Source organism: Chionomys nivalis, chromosome 22, assembly GCF_950005125.1.
Source record: "Chionomys nivalis chromosome 22, mChiNiv1.1, whole genome shotgun sequence".
Lineage (NCBI taxonomy): Eukaryota > Metazoa > Chordata > Mammalia > Rodentia > Cricetidae > Chionomys > Chionomys nivalis.
The window spans coordinates 10008146-10027544 of NC_080107.1; the positions used below are offsets into that span (position 1 = coordinate 10008146).

A 19399-nucleotide genomic window follows, 5' to 3' on the forward strand; every position below is an offset into this window, starting at 1 on the left:
CTCTCAATTACAGTGAAGAAGGCAGCCCATGAGAGAGCAGGTGTTTCCGTTTTTAAATGACTCTAAATATAGAGCAGCCACAGTCTTGTCTAGGTTGTACCCCATGAGTCAGAATGCAAGCAAGTATTGATCAAGTGCTATTGTATGGCAAGTACTTCCCGGTGAGAGAGATGTGGACACATCTACTTGAGAGAAAGCAGGGCCTTCCCCTTCTAGCAGAGGAGACTGGACACCCTAAAATATATTCTTGACATTTTTGTTTGTTTGTTTTGTTTTTCAAGACAGGGCTTCTCTGTATGTAGCCCTGACTGTCCTGGAACTCACTCTGTAGACCAGACTGGACTTGAACTCACAGAGATACGCTTGCCTCAGCCTTCCAAGTGCTGGAATTAAAGGCATGCACCACCACTGCCCAGCAACATTCTTGATTAGGCGAATAATTCTGGGGTTTGAGTAAGATAAGATGAGGGTATTGAGGGTATGAAATCTCCCTCCCTTCCTCCTTTCTTCCCTGTGTTATTTACCGAGCAGATCTACCTAGAAGTTATCAAATAAAAAATTTTTAAAAATCTTACTCCAAAGTAAAGGTTAAAGCCCAAAGTTTCCCCCACTGGCCCTTTCTAGTACATGACGCTGGTTAGTTTTAGTGTTTGATCTTGGGCACCATCCAGACTTAAAGATGCTGCACAGATTCTTTTAGAACTGCCTATTTAATTAGTCAGTGAGCCCCGTGCAGGCTGGAAGAGGAGACAAGTGCATTTCTTTCTTTTTCGTGTTCTTTCAAAATAAAGCGGTCAAAAGAAAACCACAAGTATGGAGAAGCTAAGTCTTGAAACAGATCGTCTGCACCCCCAAGGTTCTAGTTTATGGTTTCTACATCCTGTCTTATCGAATTCACTGATTTTACTTGTAATTACACAACCCAACTCTGTTTTCACGCTTGACTTCTTAAATTCTGGTCCAGACAATGGCCCCTGCTCATTTTTCCACATTCAAACCTTACCTGTGCTCATAACAAGATCGACAGCCAGGTGAGATGGTCAGGCTCCACGTCTTCTCATTGCTCTTGTGTGAGTGTTTCAGCACCAGCTTGGGAGGGATAGGGGAAAATAGCCTCTTGGATGCCTGTCAAAGCACACATGCCTGTAAGCATAGGCAAAGATAATTTTCAGGGCCTTAAAATGACCTGAAATTAAGTTAAGTTACAATATTACAACAAAGAAGTAAACCATTTAGACGACTCTTAAAACTAGGCTACAAAACTAAGCCAATGAAAAGCAGGGGAAAATAAGAAATCAGTTACTGAAACAAGAAATCAGTTATTGTTTAGCTACATGGCAGTTCTTTATAGCAAAGAACTCATATTGAATAGAACATTTCAACCTCCTGGTTAGCTGGTAGGCAAGGTAGACAATTGTAATTTATTCAGTCATTCAAAATCCATTTGTAGAATGCCTGTCATATGTCACAGAAAGCACTGGTCTAAGTTAACAAACACAGGCCTTTGTCTTCTCTAAGTTTATATACTGCACTGTATTAATGCTCTTACGTTGTTCTAGTTTATGGTGGATTTTCATGCTTACCTGTTTTAGCAAATAGTGGTTGAATAAAAGAGTTATTGTTGAGTCTTATGCACCATTTCCTGGTAACCAAAATATGTATCTTACGACTTATTGTAGATTTTCTTCTTTTTTTAAGTATTATTTTCAAAGTGTAATTTTAATTCAGATTGAATGAACAAGAAGAAAAGTGAGAACAAACTATAAGAAGACACTGCTGTATCAAATGTAAATAATGGATTGTGAACATACTCATAGACAAATGACCCTCCTCCATCACTCCTGCACAGTCATAGGTACGTGTGCTGATGCCGCCTTGAGTACTATCAGCTCACAAGACAATGAAGGGTTTTTCATTCTTTCTCCTAGGGGTAGCATCTGAAGCCTGGGGTTCTTTAAACTGAATATCTAAACTCCCAGGGCCTCAGAGGGAAATAAACAAAAGTATTACAGAGAATGTCTCAAGGATTCAAATTTTAGGTCTTGAACTAAATTCGCTCTGTAACTTCTTCCTCTTTTGTAAATGCATTGAAATAGTTCTTCCTTTCATCTCCAGATAGATTTTTAGAGCTGAAAAACGTATCAGAAATGCTCTTTTCTGATTCCTTCTCTTTATTTCAGTGAACGAGGAACGACTTACTATCCACCAGACCTACTTCTTTGCCACTACCAGCAATCAAGTGCCACAGTTCTTTTGAAACACCTCCCAAACCTTTACTGCCACCAGCCCAGAATAGGTTATTCCTTATGCCTTGACCAGTCCCAAAGTCACCATACTGTTTTTCTTGCCTTTCATCTTTTAACTTATCCTGGGAAAGCATCCAGATCATATAGCATGAAATACACTGACATGTTCCTGTCTGGGGTAAACATACCAATCTTACTGTGTGGTCAAAGGATAAGGTGAGGAATTCCTACAGGTTGGCCCTAACTTACCTTTCTAGGCCTATCTTTTAGTAGTTCTCTAACAGTCAAAGTTCATTAAATACTTAACTAATGTTCATATTTTCTAAGCAGAAATCTAGCCTTGAGATAACTGAAGGTTTTTTTTTTTTTTGGTAGCTAGGTTCATGCATGGTTAAAAGTGAAAAAGACAAAAAATGAACAAAAAGAGGTGAGTAGTAATGAACAAAAAGAGATGAGTAGTTTCAATTCTGTTCACCTTCTTTTAAGTTTCATATCCATAAGCCCACTCTTGGCTCACTGTGATTTTTCCTAGTAAACCGTATAGTATTGCACTTTTGCACTAAAATTGCACAGACTGTAGGGCGCAGACAAAACTGTTAAATTGGCAAAGCAAGTTTTTTGTTGTTGTTGTTGTTGTTTTTTGTTTTTTGTTTTTTTTAAGGACAATGAGATCAGGCTTTAAATTTGAAATAATTTGGGCTCCAGAAAGTGGAGAGCCTCTTCAGTTTCACACACTGGCTTCAAGAAGCTTCGGGATATTTCCACGAATTCTAGTCGGTGCCTCTCAGTAAACTAAGAGAATATGCCCAGAGTTTCCTCCACAGTAGAAATAGAAGCAGTCATCGCTGACAATCTATTCTAAATCCACCACACAACTGAAGCTTACATTTTAAACTCTTGATTTAGGAGGGTCAAGGTCATGCTACTTTGGGAAAGGCAGAAGGCAGGCAGGGATGGACTCACAGACTTAAGCCCTAGCTTGTATATTCTATTCTATGAAATGACGAAACTAACCAAGAGGAGAATTGACAGGATTACTGGAGGCTGAGGTTAACCAAGAGGATGATAGGCTTCCCTGATGCTGAGCGGAGGCGGAGGAGAGCAACACTGGCAATCCCCAGTCAGGCGGCCATCTTGTGGGAGGAGGGAAGCCGGAAGTACCCAGTCTGGACGAGGCCTGAGGGCGGGGAAGGGGCCGTGTGGGAAGGACTCGGGAACCGGGGGGCAGGGCGGAGCGGTGTCGCCTGGGCTTGGGGGGGGGGGCCTGACAACAGGGTGGAGCCTGCCGCGAGCTTGGGGGCGGGGTCTCTGCAGGGTGGAAACCTGCATTTACGACCTCCAGGCCAGGGGCGGGGTCTCTGCTTCTCCGACCTCCAGGCAGGGGCGGGGCCTGTGGCGGGGCGGAGCCGTACCGCGAGCTTGGGGGCGGGGCCTCTGCAGGGTGGAGACCAGCATCACCGACCTTCAGGCCGGGGGCGGGGCCTGAGGGCGGGGCGGAGGCGGGGCGGAGGCCCGGGGCCGCGGACGTCCAAGGTAGCTGACAGGGCCGCAGCGGCTCGCCCCTCCCTTTCTCGGAACGTGGTTGGGCAGCTGCAGCTAGCCCACGCCGCGGTGAGAAGAGGGCTGGGGGCGGGAGATGCCGGCGTTGTGCTCGCTGCTCGGCCCTCTGCGAGCACCGGCAGCCGTCTCCTCGCAGCCCGGGCTGCAGACCTAGCAGGTGAGATGAGCGCCGGTAGGATGGACCTGCTGGGTCTTACTCCTGCCCCTTCCCTGGGGTCCGGACCAGTGGGCAACGCCAGGCTCCGGTGTCCCCGGCCTCGGCCCGTTGCAACGCCTGTTCCCCTCTGCCCCGCACCGTCTACGCCTGGAACCTGCGGGGACACTCGGGATGATCTGCGCAGAAGGGGCGACTTGTCCCATCTGCTGCCAGAGCTGCGTCCCCAGGGTGCGGAGCGCCCCGTTGCACGTGGGACCACCCTGTCATCTCGGACTTTTCACTTTATCTCAAGGGGGGCCCCAGTATCTGCCCCTCCTGAGCGTCTCTGTCGAGGTACCTGGTGCTTTGCGCCAAATTTTCTCCTTCTTTACCGAGCACCTGACGTGACTCCTATGCCCTGGCTTTCCATTTTCACTGATGCCAGCTGCCCTCGGGGCCATCTATTCACTTAGGGACTCTGCACTCCTTATCTTGGCGGGCCAAAGTCTGTCCCTGGCAGACAGACCAGGAAAACAGGCTGTGGATAGGGTGCCTGTTGATGTTTAAGAGTTCTTTTATAGCTCCACACGGTATTAGGGTTTTCTCATAGAAAAAGGATATTGGGTGTTTGAGAAAAGAAGAACCCAAGAGTTTAAAGCTTTCTCTTTCAAGTTAACAATGCACCACATTTTAACTTAGTAGCAATTTAATCTACAATTCCAGTGCTTTGGTGATGCTGTCTAAGTCAAATATAAAGTGACTAGACCGTTTGTATACTTCATTTTCAAGTGTCTGCCCCAGTGAACTGGCTTGCATAGCGGCAGTTCAACTTGTTTGTTCTGTAACAAGCCTTGTTTTTGTAGATTAAAGGCCTGAATGTCATTTTTTTAAACTTCCTTTGTTGTGGTTCTTGTTCATCTTAAAATGTGCCTTAGAAGCATTTTTTGGTTTTGTTTTGTTTTTCATGTTTAAAGTGGTATGAGATAAAACTTCAGACTTATTTTTAATTTCCCCTTCCTTATTTTGGAACAAGTGCTACTGTAAGTCCCAACTGGCTTTATTTTGTAGCTGAGGCGAGGCTTGAGCTCGTCCTCTTCCTGCCTCTGCCTCCCTAGTGCTGGGGTTAAAGTGTGTGCCATCATGTCAGGCTAGTTTTAATTTTCATTTGCTTCAGGAACTGTTGCTTTTATAACACTGGGAAAATTAAAAGCGGGGAAAAAACAGATTACTTTCTAAAGTTTTTTTTTTTAATTTTCAATTAATCGAAAGTTGAACCTGGGTCTTTCTTTACCTTTTGACCATCACCTCAATGAAGAGGTCTTTGATCATTGTCAACAGCCACTTAAGATCAAACTGAATTCAACTCTTCCCTAATGGGTGGGTCTAAATCAGAGACTGGTAACTTTATGACACATCCCAAACTGGCAACTTTTTGGACTATCCAGTACTTCTGTTATTGGTGATCTGTAATGGCAGGTGTGTCTGTAGAGCTACTTAGGACAATGGATGCTCTTTACTTCATTACCACTCTAATCCTTTCCATGAGGTCTACAATCCCTCTGCCCTCTCTCTCACCCTCTTTTGGTTTTTTTTGATGGTTAGGGTTTTTTGTTTGTGTGTTTGTTTGTTTGTTTTGATTTGATTTCTCAGTGTGCAGCCCCGGCTGGTTTTGAGCTTGTGATCCTTCCGCCTGTCTTCCAGTGCTGGGTTTCTAGCGTGGGACACCACACTTGGTACTAGGACTATTGCTGCCATTTCTCGAAGGCCTGTTCTGTGATAAGCTGTGAACTAAATATCCTTTCTATACAGTATCTCCCTCAGGACGTTTCCCTGCTCATTTTGCAGTTAAGGAAACCAACTGAGGGAGGCAAAGTATTGATCCAGAGTTGATAAAGGTTAAGGCTCAAAGTCTGTTAATCTTTTCACTTAACTACTGCTAATTAAGATTGATGTTTTAAAAAATATACAGCTACACTGTTGTTCTTATGTGGTCCAAATAGGGATTATGGGTTATCCAAGTAAAGAAATATGGGAAATTTGGGAAAAGCATCAGAAGTCTAGGCCAGATTCTCACCGCCTTTCCAAAGTACACATTGCAAAGTACACATTTCTTAGGGGCGCCAATGTCTAATACTCAAATCTGATTGTTGATCAAATCCTTCAAGGGTCGCCATGTGTAACAACCAGAATCTGGCTATGTGTCCCAACCAGAACCTGACTATGTGTAGCAGCCAGAACCTGACTATGTGTCCCAACCAGAACCTGGCATACGTACCAACTAGAACTTCTCTATGTGTACCAACCAATGCCTGGCTATGTATACCAACCAGAACCTCTCTGTACCAATCAGTGTAATTTGGTAAAACTCAAAATTTGGTGAACATTGTAGGATTGGTTTCTATTGATTACTCTTGTTTAATCCTGGCAGAAAAAAAAAATGCTTGTCTTCGTCCCAATGAGATGTAAGGTTTTTCAAAGGGTTTGGCTTATAGGGAGCAGCACAGGAAATATTCTCTTACACAACCCGGGTATCAGTTGGTGATCTTTGATCTGTCACACTGTTTTGAATGTGATGTGGGTGTTCAAGAATTTAGCCAAGCTTTGTAAATTGCAGAAGACACCAGATTTTCCCCTGTCTTTACATGGTAAACCTAGAATAATCTCTTAGAAATTGGCAATTACCGTCATATTAATTCCAAATTATAAAAAAAAAACCCGAGTCATCTGAGAATTATCTAAAGTTTGTGCTCATTGTGTCTCTGGCAGCAAGAGGAGGGGAGTCTATCAGCTACCACCTGAGCCCACAGAAGTTGGTCCTTAAAAACCTCATGAACATCTTTATGTTTTAAGAAACAGCCTGTGAAAAGCATTTATCATGTAGAAAGAGAGATTGTTCACTCATGGACTCGATAGTACCCAAGAGAGAACCGGCAATGAGAGAAGAGGTTGATGTAAGAACAGGTTGTTGTTTCATGAATTTAGTGGAATTTTTAATGAATCTAGGCCCCTCCCCCAGTGCTTCCTATGTGCCAGATATTAGGAACACGAGAGTGTGCTGAGACATGTGTGGTCTTTGCTTCTGTGACATTTCAAATTTGGTAAAGGAGACAGTCGTTGCAAGGCATTGGGATAAACAAGCTGAGAAAAGCAGACTAAGGGAAGGACCATGATTTTATTTGAGAAAAAATTATGCCTAACTATGTTATTAAAGACACCTCACCCGACGAAATGATTCCTGAACCGTACAGTTGAGTCTGAGAGTGGGTAAGTGCTCATTATGTGGGCAGTGCAAACGGCAGAGCGCATTTTAGAGTGAGCTACACGTGTAAAGCCCCCTGTGGCCCTGAGGAACTGTAGGTCAGTGTGTGTGCTTGCGTAAAATGAACTAAGGGGAGGCTAGTGCACTGACGTCTTATAATCACTTTCTCTCTCAAAGGTTCCCTCGTACTCTACCGAAAGTGATATTCAGCTTTGGTTAAGTGATTGCCGTGTGCCGGATGTGATCAGACCAAACGACTCTCCTGATATTGCCGCTTCACAGATGATAAAGTGAAGCGTAAGACGTTAAGTTTCGGGTTCAAGTTGGTAAGTGCTGCCCTGCTATGATTCTCCCTTAGGCTCAAGCAGGACCACAGGTTAGAAGGGACTTCTGGTTCCAGTGTGACTCCTTCATCTACCCGTGAGAACGTCCGAAGTTTCTAGAGGCTCAGTGCAAGTCGGTCCTTTGTAGACACTGAGCCTGCTCTTCTTGGCCACTAGATGGAGGTGGACTGTGGATGCCCGGATAGAACCACAGGGCATGACTGCAGCTGTAACGTTTGTGGACACTGAAAAGCAGAATGGTAACGTGAATATTTTGAGCTGACCTACCTTTGAGAGTGAAGCACCTCCCCTACCTCTTTTCTCATCTTCCCTGCCCCCCACGCACCCCGTTGGACTTTGAAGAGAGTGTGGACATTTATATGTAAATAAGTCCAGGTTTGCAGCGTTCCATTTCATTCTCTACTCTGGTTAGTTGTAGCACTGAATTTTATTTTCTTTCCTTTTCTTTTCTTTTTTTCCCCAGAGATCTAGTTGGAGGTGAAAGGAGAGAGAAAATGGATTCTCAGTTTTCAGAAGAGAACTCAACCTTTGCCATTAATGAGACTCTGTCTGCAACAGCAGCTCATGGATTCAATTCCACCAACGACCCACCTTCGATGTCAATCACAAGGCTTTTCCCAGCCTTGCTGGAATGCTTTGGCATAGTCCTTTGTGGCTACATAGCAGGGAGGGCCAATGTCATCACATCGACACAGGCCAAAGGCCTGGGAAATTTCGTCTCCAGATTTGCCCTGCCAGCTTTACTGTTCAAAAATATGGTTGTACTTAATTTTTCCAATGTGGATTGGGCTTTCCTCTATAGTATCTTAATTGGCAAAGCCTCTGTGTTTTTCATCGTATGCATATTGACCTTATTGGTTGCCAGTCCCGAGAGCCGGTTTAGCAAAGCTGGACTGTTCCCTATTTTTGCTACACAAAGTAATGACTTTGCATTGGGATACCCTATAGGTAAGTTACTTTTATTCTTAAATTTAAAAAAATTCAAGCATTTTATGTGGTAACATAAGCTTTTGATTATCTAAGCATTTGTTAGTAACATATTCTTATTCTTGTCTCTAGGAAATCTTTCATTGTTTGTTTAGTTGAAGTTTTTCACACAATATATTCTGATTACAATTCTCCCCTGCCACAACTCCTCACAGACCCTCCCACCAACCCACCATTTTTTTCTTAAAGCTGTCTGAAATTAGAATATTTTTTCTTTAATTTTAGAGTTTTAAGGATCACTTAATTATCTACCTAAAATAAATGGCTATATTCTAATACCTTAGGGGATAATCTTTCTAGTAGTATTCTATTTCTTATCAATTATCTCATATAAAGAAATATAGTTTCTTGAAGGGATCGCAGTCTGATTTAAATTATTTTTTTAAAAAAAACTTCTTATTTCCCTGAAAGTACTCATCACAACATGCCAGCAGTGGGCATTTATGCCGTCAGTGGCTTTTCCACACCATTCTTGTTCTTATGCTTTAGAATATATAGGTTATTTTACAGTAAAATTTGTTTTGATTTTGTTATTTGAGTTTCCAGTATATTTATGTTGAAGTTCAATTCTTGTTTAAGGACCATGGCAGTAAAAACACATTGAGTCTGCAGATCTGTACACAACCCAATTTTATATTGGTAAAACAGTAAGCACACTAACTTGGGATACTGTGGTTTCTTTTTTTTTTTTTTTTTTTTTTGGTTTTTCGAGACAGGGTTTCTCTGTAGCTTTGGAGCCTGTCCTGGAACTCCCTTTGTAGACCAGGCTGGCCTCGAACTCCCAGAGATCCGCCTGCCTCTGCCTCCCGAGTGCTGGGATTAAAGGCGTGCGCCACCACCGCCCGGCTGATACTGTGGTTTCTTGAGAGGAAATATATTTTGTTTTCCAGGATATACCACCATTCCTAGACACTAGTTGTTAATATTTAAGAATGCAAGTTGCGTTGCTTTTGACACGCAGTGCAGCGTGGGCACTGTTGTGTCCGTACCCACTCAGTTGCTTGTGCGCGGGTGCTATACGCCAATGCTAGGAATGGGAGCAAAGGTCTCAAACATACTGAGTTCATATTTTAATAGAGAAATAAAGTTATCATTGAAACTAAGATCATACCAAACGTTGACAGGGACCAGCAGAATAAATAAGGGCCGGGTGGGAGGAGATTGTCCCGTGGCAGAGTGATGGCTTAAGGCTTCTCTGATGATATACCTTCAGAGCAGGGATCCAGTGGAATATTAAATTGTACAATTGAGACCTACTGTGAACTCTCAGGTCTCAGTCATTTTACCCCATCCTCCTCCCCAAAGCCATTTCATCACTGACACCAAAAAGTCTGTAGAGAACTATACCGTTCACCTCTCCTTGCTTTAGCCATGGAAAACTACCAAAGCCATCAAACAGCATGGAGTAACCAGGAACCTGAAGAGGGGGAAAAACAAGACTCTTAGCTAATGGGTCTTTAAGTAGGAGCCCTGTAGATATCCCTTTACAGTTACTAAAGTTTAAGTTGAAATCACACTGCAGAAGTTAATGTTTGTCCATGTCCTTCAGAGCACTAAGAATGAAGTCTGGTCAAGGCTAAAGACTCCAGAAGTGGCTTGTCGCAATAGTGCTAAGTATTCAATAAATATTGTTCTTATTTTAGACATGAACTAGACGTATATAGTTTCAGGCTTTTATAGAGTAGTGAGTTTATAAAGAGAACTAACATTTGTAATTTTAGACTTTACAGGGGACTTTATTATTTGAAGAGGTGGATGTTATCACTTTCAACTAAGGAGACAGGGTTACAGGATTGTTTTAACCTGGGTCACACAGCTAACACGTGCCTGAGACCCAGCTCTAGGCTTTCTGGTTCTAAATCCTAGGCGCTCTCTCATGCCATATGGTTACATAACAGGCTAAGTCTATCTTAGAAGACCTGACCAACCTTTGAAATTTAGTAGTTTCAGAACAGAATCAGATGTTTTTGCCTTTACAGTCTGTTCGGGGTGGGGGGCAGGGCTAGAGAGGTAGCTTAGTAAGAGTGTGTGCTGCAAAAGCTGGGGGACCTCAGTTCAAACCCCGAGCATCCACTTAAAGACCAGGTATGTGGGTCTAGCTTCCCATGCCCTCTTCTTTGTGAAAGGTCGTCCACTCTGTGTGCTTGCTCTATGTGTGTGTTTCCTCACCCTTAATAAACGCCATTCTTTACCAGCTTGAAGAAATAAAAGTCAGACAGGACTTTCCTACCTAGAACCCCAGTGCTGGGAGGCAGGACCAGGTGGGGAACTCACTGGCCAGTCAGCCTACCTGAAATGAGCCTCAGGCTTAGTTAGAGACCTGTCTCTAAAATGTGGTGGAGAGAGATGGAGAGGACTCCAGACTTCCTCCTCTGCTCTCTGAATGCACACACAGATACATGAACCCACAACGGGGAAACAAAGAGTAGACATGGAAAAAAGCTATTGGATGACTTACTTTTCCTACTAAGACGCTTTCCAAATTAAAAATATATTTACCCAGCCATTTCATCATGGCTTTTCTTACCTTCCACGTTATATAGTCAATGTGGTCATAGTGAAGTTCCTCGAAGCATAGCAACCTGAGTTTCCTTGATGAATGTGTTGTGCAATTTGGAATTCTAATCTCTGTTTGCTTTACTCACAGATAATAGCTCTTGTAACACCAGGCTGTGGACTATAGCTTTATTAAAAACCAGTCATATAGACAGTTTTCTCATCTACTTGTAAAATGTATACAGAAAGAACACTATGTCATGTGTCTGCTCCCCAGTGGGGTATTTGTGAGTGCAGTCTGTATCCATCTGTCTTCCGCTCTTGTACGTGGTGAGCAGAGACAACAGTCACCAGGGAGACCTTTCTTCTTCTCCTAGGAATTCCCACTGTCATGTTCAAAGAGAAGTGTTGCTAATGAATTAGATGAAACACTCTGCTTAGGGCTGCATTTGTTCCTCATCTGCCCCGTTTACAGGGGACTTGGGAGATGCTGGCGTGGAGAGCAGACAGATAAGTTATTGAATAAAGAGGAGATGACTGTATCTCTTCTCTGTACAATGACCATGGTGTTTAGGAAATAAATAATGCTGTATTGCTGTGTAGTTTTTAACACTAGAATCAAGTGGATTAGAGACGAGAAAGAGCTTACTGTCTTTTAGGACAGTTCTTTCCAAAAGTGCTCTTAAACATCCAGGTGTGAGAAGAAACCAGGAATCCACCAAGGGGAAAGGCTGGTTTCAGCAGATCAGAATGACTCCCTGCCTCTGTCATTAAAAGATACTAATAAGGCATAGTTAAGTCCTATAATTTATTCTTCAAACAATGCTGATAGCATAAGTACCCTGACTAATCATAATTATGCCCTGGTGCTTGAGCTGTAAACACAATGGAGATGAAGCCATTTAGCTCTACGCCATTAAATAATGGAATGGTCTTGTCAGGGTCTGTGTGTTATTTGCTAGAGATTGAAACCCTGCAGGAATCAAAATAGGAGTCACAGTGGGTGACTAATTTTATCTTAGTTCTTCCAAGCTATATAATAACTCCTCATAATGGGATTCCCCCTCCCTCGAAGAGCCTTATTTATAATCATTAATTAATTAGGACTTAATAGTTGATGTAGTGATTATAAATCTAATTTTAGCTGCTATAGGTCACTGTATTCATGTGTATTTCCTTTCCGATTTGAAAGATTGTCTTCAGGTTGCTAACAAAAGGTTGCTAACTGCCAGTTTGTGAAGATGGAATGTTAAGTAATTATGGAAATGAGTGGCAAAAGAGACTAAAATTCCCATGCCGAACCCCTTTCTCCTGGTAATTTAATAAGTATTGATTTAATCACAATGATTTGCTCTCCCACTAGACATTACTTCTTCTGTCCTTATGCACTCGTTCAGCTGAGTTAGAAGACGCTCATTGTAACCTGCTTTATAAATATTCTCAATGCGTAAAAAGGGAAAAAAACATGGAATTTCAGTTAGGTAGAAGGAGTAACTTCAACAGACCTGTTGTACAACTTAGTGAATACAGTTAATAACAATGTAAGAATTCACATCATTAAAATTATGTAAGAAAATATGTATGCTGTGAGCTTCATTTAACCATTCAAAACACACATATTCCAAAGTGACATGTATGTAACACATGTGATTTCTATTGGCCAATTTAAGATAATTTAATAATCCTGTTATTCAGGAGGCTGAAGCAAGAGGGACTTCTGGGAGTTCAAAGGCAGCATGAAAATGCACACACACCACACGCATCAAAAAAGGCTAATTAAGGTGATAATTTTTAAAATAAAACATGGATCCAAAAAGAACTAGATTATCCAACAACAGATGTAAATTCCTGTGTGATGCAAAATACATGTTTACTGTATCTGAAACCCTTAGTTGATGTATCAGCTAATTCTATTCATCGGATCTGTTCAGCTCCGTGTTGGGTGGGTTATGTGTGTTATAGAACGATGCCTTCTGGCACTTTCTTGAGGTGTCATTGATACAAAACAGAGTATCAGAGTGTTCCGGAGAGGGTGAGATTAATGATGTAGGTTGAAGACTTGGCAGAATGAGTCCCAGAGACTGTCCTTAAATGGTAGGCAAGTCTCGGGAAGGAAGCAGTTCAAGATGTTAGAATGAGGGCATGGTCCACAAGATGTTAGAATGACGGCATGGTCTACAAGCGGAGCTTGTGTTTATGGATATAGCGTTTGTCGACTGTACCTGTGCTATGGCTCTGGTAGATGGAGTCTTTGTTTTATGGAGTAATAAAAGATGTGTTGGGTAAGCAGAGAGACCGTTATGGGGACTGGTTGTGCTCATTAAAAGAAAGCCACAATGAGTGACAGAAATGACAGAAATATACTAATCTTTGAAAGCTTTGACTTTGCATAGCTGAGATTTAGATGGCACTTTCTGGAGACCAGCCTGGTCTACAAGAGCTAGTTCCAGGACAGGCTCCAAAACCACAGAGAAACCCTGTCTCGAAAAACCAAAAAAAAAAAAAAAAAAATATATATATATATATATATATATATATATATATATGAAAAGAGTGGTTGAGAAAACACAAAAGAACACTGGTTAGTGGATATACCAAATAACCTAATTTTCAGACTTTTAACTAATAGGAGTAAGAATCAAGAGGAGAGAATACAAAAGACCCTGTAGGAAGGAAGGGCAGTAGTCTCTGTATCCAACAGAGCATGTGTCAAGATCCCTCTTCTGACTCCTAAATATAGTAGGCCATAAACTAGCAGCAGCTCTTGCCTCAGCATCCTGAGTAATAAGATTCTCAACTATGTACATATATATAATGCTGTCTTATCCTATCTACCTATGATCGGATTTAATGTATAAATTGGGCACACCGAGAGCTTGACAGCAGCTAGTAAGACAGACTAGTAATGCCCTGTAGAAATGATGAGGTTGCTTACTGTTCTTCTTACCCATGGATAACTGGATGGGCCTGTAGGGAATCAGAGGAACAAAGGAAGGAAGGGGGTGCTGCTGTGTTGATGGGCCTAGCAATAGCAATGGAAAACTGCTGCTCAGACTTGCATTGCATTCTTGAGAGAAAGGGAGGGAGGGAGGGAGGGAGGGAGGGAGGGAGGGAGGGAGGGAGAAAGATGGTAGCCATCAGCGATGTGTCAGGAATGGAAATTTCTAAACATAAGCAATCAATCAGTATAACAGGCTTTGAGGAGAGTGTGAAGCTGGAGATGGAGGTGGCCACAGAAAACACTTTTGCACTGCGTTGTGGCCACTTAGGAAAAATTCTTAGACCCAGGTTGAAAGTGCAAGGCATTCCCCAAATATATACTCCTCTTAAGAAACCAAAGTGGTGGGCAGGTACGGACACCTTTTTCCTAGAGACGGGATTACCTAAGAAGCATAACTACCCAAGAGTAATTATCAAGAAGGGGCTTTTCACTTAAACAAGTCCCAGGAAACAGGGGAGTCAGCCTCCGAGTCGTAAACCAGCGCATCTCATTTAGAAATCAGCGAAGAGAACTGATGGGGTTTTTATGCAATCAAATGCGTTTAACCTCTGCTCTATTTTGGAGATGTTCAGACCTATGCGTGTGCTTCACTGGGAGAAAAATGATTTGAGTCTTATAAAAAGTAAGTGTAGCTAATGAGATCAAGGTGAGGTTCTGTGGTTATATAATCTATTACATAACTTCAGCGGGGCATGTGTCTGACATTAACTGAACTTAGGAATCCTGGGGAGGTAAACAAATCTGCTTTCCGACTTGTGTTACTCTATCTTAGTGTAAATGAAGAAACTCGATCTACGTTATTTTCACATGATTGCCTCTCTCCTTGGAATGATTGTGGCTGTTTATTTTATTTCTCAACTTCACATCCATTATGAATGAGCTCTTATATACTTCCAGCTGGATAGGTCCAAGTTCTATGTCTGAAACAAGCGTGAAGACCAAGTCGTGTATTTAGCGGCTTTACGTTGCCTTGTTCCACCTCAGGCTAGTTCCTTAGTCTTCGCTTTCTGGAACTGCTAGAAGTGTGACCCCCACCAGCTTCCCCCACCAAGAAAGCATCTTCTGTGTGGCAGCTAAGTTCCCGAGTCATCATGTCAGACTCTCTAAAAGCCCCTCATTCACCCACAAAATATAGCACGTGTGCCATCTCTTGTTAATCTCACAGCTGGTTTGGTTTGTTTTTGTTTTATACAGCCTCATTCTTCAGTGAGTAACAGGCTCTTTGGGAGCATGCTGAGAAAGTGATGCTTTGTTTTCTTAAGAATGTGTAGTTACTAGCCAGGTGATGGTGGTACAGGCCTTTAATCCCAGCACCCAGGAGGCAGAGGCAGGTGGATCTCTGTGAGTTCAAGGCCACTGTGGTCTACAGAGTGAGTTCCAAGACAGCTCCGACTACTGAGAAACCCTGTCTCGAAAGGCAAAACCAAGCAAACAAAAACATGTACTTACACATTGTGTGGTAACCCTCCAAAAGCTTTCCAGGTCCAGCCTTCTGTCCTGGCTTTAGCGGCTTCTCTGGTCTTTCTGGAAGCATTCCTTGCCTTCATTTCCTCACAGCCTACCTGCCCCATATGGCAAGGGCATCGCTCGCTGCTTTCTTGCTGACGACTGTTGAAGTGGATGTCAATCACTGCTCTCCATTCTCGCCATTCCCTCCCTCCTCTGCAGACTTTAGTGTCTGACTCTCATTTCCCTTATGAAGTTTGCCTGTTTCACGTGACGTTAGCATCCTCCTCGGCTACCCACTGAATTCTCTGCCCTCTCAGTTCTCTGGCCTCCTCATCTCCAGGGAAGCCTTTCCTCCCTGTCAGCTGCCAGCTCACATGGCCGCGTCCTAGACCACATCTGTAAAATATAAACTTGATCGCTCACATCTGACTAGAAACTCTGAACTTCTAACTGTAATTCAGAGGTGCCTCAGGCCCCTGCCCTATTCTGTCAGCGCCTCACGTCTCTCCATCTTTCCCTGTGGAGTGTGGACTCCAGTGCTGTGGAGTTTCTGAGCATGCTCTCTCCCCACCTACTGCCATCTGACTCCTGCCATAGCACACCAGTGAAATGCTCGTTCCATTGAGTTCAAGCAAATACCTTATACAGATTTATCTTTGCATTGCTCTTTTAAAATTTTTACAGCTCTTCCCTTTTCTTAGAGATTCATTTTAAGTCCCTGTATTGGAAAATAGTTAGGTTTTTATAAAACATAATTTAAAGTCGTTATTTTATAAACTGGATGGTACTTAATATAGTGAGTTTTTCTTCCTGTCAGTTTTATTACTAAAAATTGCCTTTCTAAAAATAAGTGAATGGGGTTGTTCATTACTATTTAGAATAATTTTCAATGAAATAAACAAGCACAGAAATGTTATATGCATATTTATACAATTCTGTAGTAATATTTTAAAACCAGTATTCTTTTTTACAGTTGAAGCTCTGTATCAAACTACATACCCAGAATATCTCCAGTACATTTATTTGGTGGCACCAATATCTCTTATGATGTTAAACCCCATAGGGTTTATCTTCTGTGAAATCCAGAAGTCAAAAGACACTCAGAATGCTTCTCAAAATAAAGTAAAAATTGTGGGACTAGGATTTCTACGCGTGTTACAGAACCCGATCGTATTTATGGTCTTTGTCGGCATTGCCTTCAATTTTATTCTTGATAAAAAGATCCCTGTATATATGGAGAACTTTCTCGATGGACTTGCCAATTCCTTCTCTGGATCGGCCCTGTTCTACCTTGGTCTGACAATGGTGGGGAAGATAAAGCGGCTGAAGAAGTCGGCGTTTGTGGTGCTTACCGTTCTCATCACAGCCAAACTGTAAGTTTCGCTTATTGACGCTGGGAATTCTAGTTCGGAAACAAACAAACAAACTCTTTAGCCAGTTCATTGGGTTGTATTGCACCTATTTTTCCCTTTAAACGTTGATTCTTACTTTTATGGTTGTGATTTAAAGGGAAATGGGCTATTTGGGTATTGCAAAAAATATTTCCTTCCTAAGGCATGCAGGTTATTTTTGTACTTTACTGTCAGAATACAAAGATTATCGGTTTTACTTTGGGCTTTCCCCCCTGTTTTACTTTTGGGTAAGGTTTACTTAATAATTTCAATGTCTCAGTAAAATCATACTTAATCAATTTTTATAATTTCAGGACATCAAACCCGGGGCCTTGTACATGCTAGGTAACTGTTCTACCACTGAGCTGTACCACCTTCCTAGATCATGTTTTCAAAATAAATTTTGCAAAATTTCTAAGTCCATTAAAAATCATAAAGTAAAAGCATCTTATTATTTAAGAATAAACTTAAACATATACCTTTTTAAAAGAATTTTGGAATCTATTCAGTAGTAGTGAGTTTGATGGAATGTTCAAAGTATAGGTAAGCCAATATAAACAATTTTAGACATATTATCATTGGAACAACATTATGGTAGAAATACTTTTGAGTTAATAGTTCTTCAGTTTATTGGCTTGTCAGCCATGGAGTTGACATAATTTTACTGCAATATTACCCAAAATGCTTAGAGCATGCTTAAATTTTTTATGTAAAAAACTTATAAGAGTTGAATTCATAGGACTAGGATGATGTTATACTTTTATATTTCCAAAATAAATAAAAATAAATAGTTCTGGAAAATATTTTTGGTAGTAATATGTTCTTCAGAGTATATGAGTTAGTATTTCTACTGTAGTATTGTTTCAATAATGATAATATTGTAATTTCAGTGTTACTTACATTTTCAAGGTCCCTTATTCTTATTAGACATTTGATTCTTTTTGAAAATTAAAAAAAAGTGGGAACTAGAGAGATGTCTCAGACTCTTCTTTCAGACAACCAGGGTTTGATTCCCAGGACCCACATGGTAGCCGACAACCATCTGTAACTCCAATTCCAGGGAGATCTTACTCCCTCTTCTGACCTCTGTGGGCACTGCATGCACACGATTCGGAGAAATACAAGCAGGCAATACAACCATACACATAAAATAAATACATACATACATCAATTTATAAAAAGGAATTACAGTGCCTTCGCTGCATGACAGCAAACAGCTAGGGCTGATTCATGAGTGTGGAGGTGGTTCAGTTTGTAAAGCGTTCTACAAGCACGCACGAGAACATGAGTTTGGTCCTGTAGCAAGTATGTAAAAATCTACACTGCGGCTCATACTTGTAATTCCAGCCCTGGGAGGGTGGGAACAGGAAGATTCCCTGGGCTTCCTGGCCGGCCTGCCTAGCCAGAGTGGTGCACCGCAGGGTCAGCGAGTGATCTTTTCTCAAAAATAAGGTAGTGAGCAACTGAGGACGACAGTCAATGTCAACCTTTGGCCTCCACAGGCATGTCTCTAGGCTCTGCTGTGACAATGTATCAGCTTGTTCTTTCTGAAGGCAAGCCTAGTGCCTAGGTGACTGTGCTATCTTTTCCACAGAACTGTGAGGACACTAATAATAGCGTCCCCGCCCCCAGACCCCGCTTTCCTTTGTGTTCTGCTCCACGGAATTGTTTCAGTTCCCCCTCGGCTGAGTCATTCCTTTTGTTTACAATCTCAAGAACTAATTATTAAGATACTTTTCTATTGTTTTTTTAGAATTTTATTGGGCTACATTGTTGTCGTTAATTGAACCATTCAACACTTAATCACAAAGTTTAGCTTTTTTTTCCCCAAAAAGTTTAGAAATTTTCTTAAGGGGAGTTCATTTCACGTTTCAATTAACCAATAGAAGAAGTAAGGAAGTAGCTATAATTAAAATGCTTATTTTATTTTTGGAAAAATATTTGTAAAAATCTGTTTTCCCCTTGATATTCCCTAACATTTGAAATATTACAGGGTATAATTCTTGAAATGGCTCCTAGCCGAACTCCTGACTTTCAACAAAATGTCCAGCAGCAATAGGATATATGCTGAAAAAATAAATGCCTTCTGGGCAGGAAGAAGATAATGACAAAATTGCAAATTCACTAGCTCAGTTACTAGCAGGGACAGACAGGCGCTGATATTTAGTACATTCTGTATCCCTTCTTTCTCCAGCCTGGTGCTGCCCCTTCTGTGCAGAGAGATGGTGGAACTCCTGGACAAGGGAGACAGTGTAGTGAACCATACGAGTTTGTCGAATTACGCCTTTCTCTATGGCGTCTTCCCCGTAGCCCCAGGCGTGGCTATCTTTGCAACCCAGTTCAACATGGAAGTAGAGATTGTATGTATACTGTTTCCTTCTAAGCCGGGTGGTTTCTGTGATGAAGAGCAAAGGGAAGCTGTAAAATGCAACATTCTTCTAATGAAAATTGGAGTTTCTAAGCCGCTGCCCCGTAAATAAAGCCTATTCCATAACATTATATAACCATAGTTATTAAATATGGGAACCTT

At 41.8% G+C, this 19399-nt stretch overlaps 1 protein-coding gene and 1 long non-coding RNA gene across 6 annotated transcripts in view; one reads left to right on the forward strand and one right to left on the reverse strand.

The window, feature by feature from the left end:
* The window catches only part of LOC130864851 (uncharacterized), a 32131-nt gene extending 28742 nt beyond the window's left edge, over positions 1-3389 (reverse strand). The window contains exons 1-2 of one of the 2 annotated variants that reach the window (XR_009056010.1): positions 3261-3389; positions 1004-1143 (exon numbers count right to left, since the gene is read on the reverse strand). This is a non-coding gene — a long non-coding RNA (uncharacterized LOC130864851). The remainder of the gene's footprint in view (positions 1-1003; positions 1144-3260) is intronic. The other variant, XR_009056009.1, reaches the window with a different exon arrangement.
* A 374-nt stretch (positions 3390-3763) lies between these two features.
* Positions 3764-19399, forward strand: part of Gpr155 (G protein-coupled receptor 155) — a 40081-nt gene continuing 24445 nt past the window's right edge. For 2 of the 4 annotated variants that reach the window (XM_057755078.1, XM_057755081.1), the window contains exons 1-5: positions 3764-3963; positions 7379-7527; positions 8009-8493; positions 16452-16851; positions 19064-19229. In XM_057755078.1, coding sequence (XP_057611061.1) covers positions 8040-8493; positions 16452-16851; positions 19064-19229 — 1020 coding nt within the window. In that variant the 5' untranslated portion in view covers positions 3764-3963; positions 7379-7527; positions 8009-8039. Of the gene's footprint in view, positions 3964-4029; positions 4297-7378; positions 7528-7559; positions 7785-8008; positions 8494-16451; positions 16852-19063; positions 19230-19399 lie in introns of those variants that run through there. The other 2 variants (XM_057755080.1, XM_057755079.1) reach the window with 2 other exon arrangements.